Source organism: Pholcus phalangioides, unplaced genomic scaffold (genome assembly GCF_987345545.1).
Source record: "Pholcus phalangioides strain wild (caught in Gottingen) unplaced genomic scaffold, Ppha-v1.0 ptg000027l_1, whole genome shotgun sequence".
Taxonomy (NCBI): Eukaryota; Metazoa; Arthropoda; class Arachnida; order Araneae; family Pholcidae; genus Pholcus; species Pholcus phalangioides.
Genome location: NW_028301617.1, coordinates 4,610,680 through 4,618,303, shown reverse-complemented (window position 1 = coordinate 4,618,303; position 7,624 = coordinate 4,610,680). Strand labels below are relative to the sequence as shown.

Below are 7,624 nucleotides of genomic sequence, written 5' to 3'. Positions count from 1 at the left end.
AATTTTTTTGCTTTTATATGTTTTTAGGTGAGATGCACGTGCTTAAATTTTTTCATAATTTTTTGAGGACGACACCTTGGAACTCTTTCCTTGTAAGTCATGCTGGTAAAGCTTAGGCCCGTGATACACATGCTACTAAGTAGCACGAAAGCATGCCGCTTTCGAGGCATATGCACCCAATGAGATTATTAGTAACATTTGCATGAATGTTACCAATAATCTCATTGGTTGAATATGCTTGAAAGTGCCATGCTTTCGCACTACTTAGTAGTACGTGTATCACGGAAGGAGGTGGGGGGGGGGGAGCTTAAGAAACCCAAGTTCTCGATCATTACGTGCTTCTAGTTGAAGGAAGACTGAGAAATATGTATGTGTGTATAAATACATATATATTCATATATTACATTCCAAAATAAAACACGTTCCATTGATATATAAACCTTTCACACAATCACACGTACACACAAAGACGATTCCCATACATCAATTGTCCTACTTTATGATAAAGTCAGAAAAAATTTGATACCAATTAGAGTCACGTGGGATGGGTTTCGTTTGTGAAATCAATTGTATTTTTGCGTATATGAGGATTTAATGTTAATTCATTGAGGAGGAAACTATATTGAATCCATTTGGTCACGAATACGTTATTGTGAAATTTTGATCATTGATTTTTCCTTTTGGCCCCCGTTGTAAAACACCGATTCTTTAGCAAGTGCTTTCGCTGTTTCCTGGTCTGTGTATGTCCGGATGAGTTTCTGTGACGCTTGGAGGCCGGTTCTTCAGTCTGGTATAGTTACCAGATGGACCCTGCAAAATACACGCCATTCTATGTCAATGGGAGGAGGGAAAAAACATGTAAAAGTGCTTGAGCGAAATATTTCTTGTAACAATACTGGTGATCATACGACACGCATTTACTTTTGGCTGCCCCGTTTTTTAAGTAAAGTTGTGCCGTTTTCTTTAACGAAGCTCATTCGAATTTGTCATACTGTACGTTGAATCTTGGATGATGAATCATCGTCGGTATCATAATAGCTACAGGGTCAGGCAAGAGCTACACTGGAAATAGAGGCACAGCCAGTGACTGGAAATAGAGGCACAGCCAGTGACCGGGGGTGCTATGGGTGCTCAGAAATTTGTAGAACAGGTTAAGCATCCCCAGAATGCATTCAGAAATCGAACTTTCTCAGGCGAAACTCAAGATAAGCACCCACAAGTTCGAAAAACTTTCCCCCGGGGCAAAGCCGTTTGGTTTCCATACTGAATGAGAGTGCCGTGTTCTGAGAAAATATTCTTGTTGTCCCAAACTTTTAATAAAACATCCCGTTTTCTGAAATTCTGGATGAAGATTATTTGCATAATTTAAGGTGATTATGGCTATATAATTTCAAGTGTTTGTCATTTACCTTGACGAGGGGTTCGCGCGAATACCGAACGTATTCGAATGCGCGTGCGTAATGTTGGTGAAGAAAGTTTCTTTGGATGAAATAACGACTTATCACCAAAACTGGGTTATTAACGATTGATTAAAGATTTCGCTTTTATCTTGTAATGGCTGTACGCTGATCATGTTATGCCTAAGCAGCAAGCGCATCATGACCTCGCACCCCGCTGGGGATGTCGGGATGCTTAATATCAGCATTGAGTACAAGTGAGTTACGTGCCTTCACGTAACCGCATTTAATGTACAGCGCTTTAAAAAGTCACGATGAAGGGCAAAAAAAAATAAAAAATTGTCAAAGAAACGAAGATGGAAGGGAGGAAAAAAATGATTATAGAGAGAGCAGGATTCAAACTTGTGATCTTCGAAACGAGAGACTTATGTTCTACCAACTGCACCAACAGCGGATACAGTTGCAATTGAATATATCAATTGTGAAACATCTGCTGAGATCGCAAGCAAAACTGCTGGCACCAACTAGCAGTGTAGCAATATCTTCTTTTTTATAATCACATGCATACACATTCGGGCACGTTCAGTGTTCCCGCGAGATCCCCTCCCCCCACGAATTTTGATTTATTGTAGATTTCTGTAGTATTTACGTCCTGCGTTTGGGGATTTTGAAGAAATAACTGGCAGTCTCTCGCCAACAATTGGCAATTTTTTCAGTGACGATTGACGGTGATTGATTGATTCCGTATTGACCATCATATTGTTACCGTGTTTGTTCTTACGAAATATGGTCATCCTACCAGAAACTCGAATCCTGTTGGTGCTGTCGCCGACGTCGTGGGACAACGAGGCTACTGGTGGTTCCACTGTCGACGACTGGACCGACCAACAGTCGGATAGATTAACGACGCACGTCATTAAATGAATGCGTCGACTCTGTGGTCTAAAACTTTGTGTGTGATTGATTTTATTCCTGATATCTCTCTCCTCCAAAAATTTTCGAGACGGGATCGCAATAACTTCCCGATTCCACCGTTAGAGGGCGATCCGAAGTACTTGTATCATATACTTACACATCGCATAACTTACTCGAATACAGATACTGTACATATATACATATTATGAATGAAAAAAAAAAGTAATTATATAAGAGAGTGTTTTATATTCACATAATAAGCCTATCAATATCTCACATCACTGGCACCGGGTGGCTTGCGGACGTCCCACGGAGCGTCGTAACCGTCCTCGGTGTTGCCGCAGGCCGACGTCGCGGTCGTCGACGTGGTGTTGTTGGCGGCGACGACGACGTGCCGGCCCGTCGGCGGGCTGTACGTCGGCGGTCTGACGTAACCGTCTCTGTGGACGGCCATCTGGGCGTCGGCGATGTGGCCGGCTATCTGCTGCTGTAGCACTGAAAAATCAACAACAAAACACTTCCTTCAATATACGTTGCCTTTCCAAAAGTATCGGATGAGATTCATTTTAAGTAAGGTGCAAAATTGTGCACTAACTAAAGGATAGCCGGTCCAGTGATGTCCCATGCGATACGCACCATGGCTGATTAACAGGAGATTAGCCTGTATCCACCGCACAAGTTGGCGTTAGTTTCCCAAAAAACGCCAACCTTTTCGAATTGCATGGCTTCGCTCATTGCAACGAACCAAAAGAGCGGGAAAAGCTATAGCTACAATATCGGAACCCATGAGTTCACTCAAGGAGTAGAGGGCGCCCAGAATTTTTTTCCGTGGGGAGGAGGGTGGCGGGGTCTGCAGTAGGACAAGTAAGTTTTAAAAGACCATTCAGAATCATCTGATATGGTCTTCTTATGGCGGGAGTGTTAGCAGATGATGATCTCAGTGAGCAAATCGACCAGGTGTCTCAGAGGCCCACTTCCAGTCTACCCCAGCAAAAATGGGCCTAGTGGGAGGTGGTTCCAGGGGAAATAAGGGGATGAACTCGGAACTCTTGCGCTTAACTTCATGAGGCAAGTTTGTGAGAATCCAGGATAGCGCGGTATCCCAAGTCGATAAGATACTCGCCTAAAGTACCTAAGGATACTTAGAGGTGTCGCGAGTTTGATACCCGGTTCGTCCTTGTCAGAAAACTCTCTTGACACAGGGGTACTACAGAAACGGCGACATGACCACAGAAAAAATTGCTACCGCAGGGATGAGTATAAAAATCAAGCCTGGCGTTCGGAATAGGCAATAAATTGTAGGTCCCGGTCTAATTAGCCCTCGTGTGCAGAAAATGACCGTGGTGCGACAAAAATGATCAAAGGATAGCAGTCCTGACCTATTCCGTCAGCATAAAGCCTGTCGCTGAATTCTCCCGAATCAAAGCTTGACACGCATCTGAAGTGGTTGTGGACGTCAACTGAACGAGCACAAGCCATAGCCAGGAAAGTTACTTAAAAAAGCGTCAGGTGGACCCACCTTGAGATGTTCCGAAACTGTCTCACAGACTGTAGTCGTTGATCAGAAACGACCCTAACCCTTCAGATGTGCGCTACTCTGGACTATACGTATAAGAAACCACAAGATATATTATAAGTTTGCTGGCTCACCCAAATGCCTGTGCTGTCTGAAGACCACTCGCTTGTAGCAGACCCAGGCGAAGACTATCGTCGTGACTATGACTACGATGGAAGCGGCGACTGGCATCACGAAGTAATGCTGGAAGTAAAAAGGGACGTCTTCTTCTGCCGATCTGAACCCTATGTTCGTCTCTGGAAAAAAAGGGTCACGTGACTTTTAATTCACAAGAATAATAGATAAACTCCCAGGTAAAAGTGGTAAAATCATGTTTTGGAATAAATAGATAAATAAATAAATATATACCGGGCGGATAGTATCGACCGCGAAAGCTTTTTAGGGGCCGGTCCGGTCAACTATCACGTCTGCAGGTTTTTACCCACTTTTGATTCCCCCCACCTTGTCAGCAAAAGTCAGCAGACTCCTTCTCCCCTCCCCCCCCCCCCCACCTTGTCAATAAAATTTCTTCACCTCTGCAAACGCATATTGGGATCACAGACGTAAGAGGGGGAGGGGCACGAACACCCTAATGCAGCCCCCCCCCCAGACGATCAAAAATTTATTTTTTCATGGGAAAAAAAATTAAAAAATTCAAATTTCGAAAGATACCTTTACATGTCATTAGAATCAATTTCTGTTAATTTCAATGCTATTTGAAGGCTAAGAACTCAAAATTTCTTTTTAAGGAATTCATTGTGACCCCCCCCCCCCCCTGTAAGCCATATATGCTAAACCCATGGTCCACTGACCAAATGTGGCCACCTAAAACCTAATTTTGTAAAAAATGAACTAAGAGCCACATTCACAGACCTCCACCACTCCCTCACATTTAATCGAACCGCGACACAGTTTCAGAATACTTCAGCGGTTCGTGGCACATTTAGAGATTACCTGAAGGATCCGCGGAACATTTAGAGATCTATAATTACCCGAACTATTCATCAATAGGGAGAATGTTAGTTCAGGTGCCCACAGACTAGGGAAAGGGTTTTTTCTCTCGTTTTTGGCACACCGAGTAAGATGACATTAAGAATATTTCATGTTTTTATAAAGGGTGGTTGATGACGTAAGCATCATTCAACCCCCCCCCCCCCCAACAACAAAGGCCAACAAATCCGATACCCGCATCGACGCTGACGTAATTTTGAATGACTCCTTATGGGTGTTAAATAATACTTTGAAACACATTTGCTGGGTGCTATAATTTTTTTTTTTTTCAAGCACCCTTCACGTTTGTGTGTTCTAATTATTCCAAAAAAGCTTCACGGGTGTTCAAGTTTTATGAAGAAACTTTCTCCAGGGTATTCTAGTTCTGTTCAAACAAATTTCATGGGTGTTCTAAATTTTTAAATAAGCTTCAAAAGGGTGTTATAATTATTTTTGAAGCAAAGTTTCAATGAGTTTAGAACATTCATGTTTTGGAAAATTTTAAACGCATGCTCTAATTTTTTGAAGCACGCTGAAAGAAAGGTTATAATTTTTTGAAACAAGTTTCACATGGGTGTTCCCCTTTTTTGAAAAAGCTTCACGGGTGTGTTATAATTTTTTTGAAAAAGCTTCAAGGTTATGTGTTTGTTACAATTGTTTAAAAGAAGTTCCTCAATGCGTGCTCTAATTTCTTTTAAAACAAGTTTCAAGAGCGTTAAAATTTTTTAAAACAAGTTTAACGAGTGTTCTAATTTTTTTTTTAAGAACGGTTTATGGGTATTTTACTTTCTATTGAAGGAAAAAAAAAACCGTGTGTTTTACTTTTTTCATTCAAACAAGTTTCATGAGTTTTCTAACATTTTTTTGAATTCATGAAGCGCTTCATGGTAAGGTAAAACATGGTGTACTTACTATTTTGAAACCAGTTTCAAAGGATGCTCTATTTTTTAAAACTAATTTCATGGGTTTTTTGGGGATTTTTTGAAATAAGTTTAATAAGGGTATTCTAATTTTTTGAGAAAAAAAAACTCTTTATGTGTGTCTCAGTTTTTCGAAGCAAGTTTCCAAGATGCTTCAATTTTTTTTTTTACACAAGTTCCATAGGTGTTATAACTTCTTGCAACTGTGAAAAATTATAAAAAGTTCCGTGAGTGCTCTAAATTTTTTAAACAAGTTTCAGGAGTGCTGGGGACGTTCTACGATTCCAGTGACGTCACAGGGAATAAAGAAAGGTATAAAGGTATTAAACTGTCTTTGTCTGACACGAACCACAAAATGGCCCGGGCCACAATTTTTAAGGGGAAAGGAAAGGTTACGCCATTTCCATTTCTCCATTTCACTTTTGTCATTGAGGGAACGATTACGTCATTTCCGTTCCTCCATTTCACTTTTTCATTGAGGGGAACGAAAGTTTACGTTCCTCCATTTCACTTTTATCGTTGAGGGAAAGGAAAGTTTACGTTCCTCCATTTCACTTTTGTCATTGAGGGAACGATTACATTATGTCCGTTCCTCCATTTCACTTTTTCATTGACGGGAAGGAAAGCTTACGTTCCTCCATTTCACTTTTGTCATTGAGGGAAAGGAAAGTTTATGTTCCCCCATTTCACTTTTGTCATTGAGGGAAAGGAAAGCTTATGTTCCTCCATTTCACTTTTGTCATTGAGGGAAAGGAAAGCTTGAGTTTTTCAGTTTCACTTTTGTCATTGAGGGATGGAAAAGGTTACGTTCCTCAGTTGCACTTTTGTCATTGAGGGAAGGGAAAGTTCACGTGTTATTTCCGTTTCACATCATTGACGGAAAGGTTACGTTCCTCCGTTTCACTTTTTCTGACTTGGATCTGAAAATTCACTACCCCGCCTAAAGAAGTTTCACTGAGGAGAGGGAGCTGTAATTTTTTGAAACACGCTTAACGGGTGTTCTAATTGCCCCCTCCCCCCGAAAAATAAACGATATTATTTACCCCTCTCGGTGGTCGTGAACGCCAACGACGACGAGAACTCTCCTCGGCCGTGCTCGTTGTACGCGGCGAGTCTCACCTCGTACGTCATGGAGTTGTCGAGTCTCGTCAGAACGAACGACGACTTGTCCCTGGGGATGTGGATGGAATGCCATTCTTGATTCGGACGGCGATATTCCACGATGTATTCTGCGAGAAATAAAACAATACAACACCCGAAGACCTATATTTTTACAATAATGCATTATTAGGATGTACCATAACACTGGAAAAGTAGAAGGAGACTGATTTTTACGGAAAATTCACCGTCACGCGATTTACCGATAGAAAAATTCACCGACGGAAAAATTGCCGTTGAGAAAACTCACTAACAACAGTTCGTCACCAGTGAGTGACCGAGTGATAGAGCTGGCGAATGAACTAGTGAGTGAATGAGTAACCGTATATATGAGTGACCTCCTCCTCCTAACCAGATCATGGCCCTCTGCTTTGTCTCAATGAAGAGATCTATATTGGTGGTCATCGAATGAAAGAGAGAGAGAGAGAGAGGTTGAATAAGTGACCGCGTGAATGCCACAGTGAGTAAGTGATTGAGTGAGTGACAAAATGAGTGATCAGGGGAGTGGGTTAGTGATTGAGCGTATGAGTAATCGAGTAAGTTGGTGAATTACCGAGTGGGTGAGTAATCGTATGAGTGACAGTATGAATGATTGAGTGAATGAGTTATTGACCTCAAGAATGACCGAGTAAGTCATTGAGTGAATTACCAACTGAGTGAGTGATTGACCGAGTGCTCGAGTAACCGTA

At 41.6% G+C, this 7,624-nt stretch overlaps 1 protein-coding gene across 2 annotated transcripts in view; it reads right to left on the bottom strand.

Moving 5' to 3' along the window:
- Positions 1-263: 263 nt before the first annotated feature.
- Positions 264-7,624, bottom strand: part of LOC149068220 (cell adhesion molecule Dscam1-like) — a 147,840-nt gene continuing 140,479 nt past the window's right edge. Inside the window, exons 12-15 of one of the 2 annotated variants that reach the window (XM_089251598.1) lie at positions 6,821-7,006; positions 3,963-4,124; positions 2,590-2,807; positions 264-810 (exon numbers count right to left, since the gene is read on the bottom strand). In XM_089251598.1, coding sequence (XP_089107724.1) covers positions 709-810; positions 2,590-2,807; positions 3,963-4,124; positions 6,821-7,006 — 668 coding nt within the window. In that variant the 3' untranslated portion in view covers positions 264-708. Of the gene's footprint in view, positions 811-2,565; positions 2,808-3,962; positions 4,125-6,820; positions 7,007-7,624 lie in introns of both variants that reach the window. The other variant, XM_089251599.1, reaches the window with a different exon arrangement.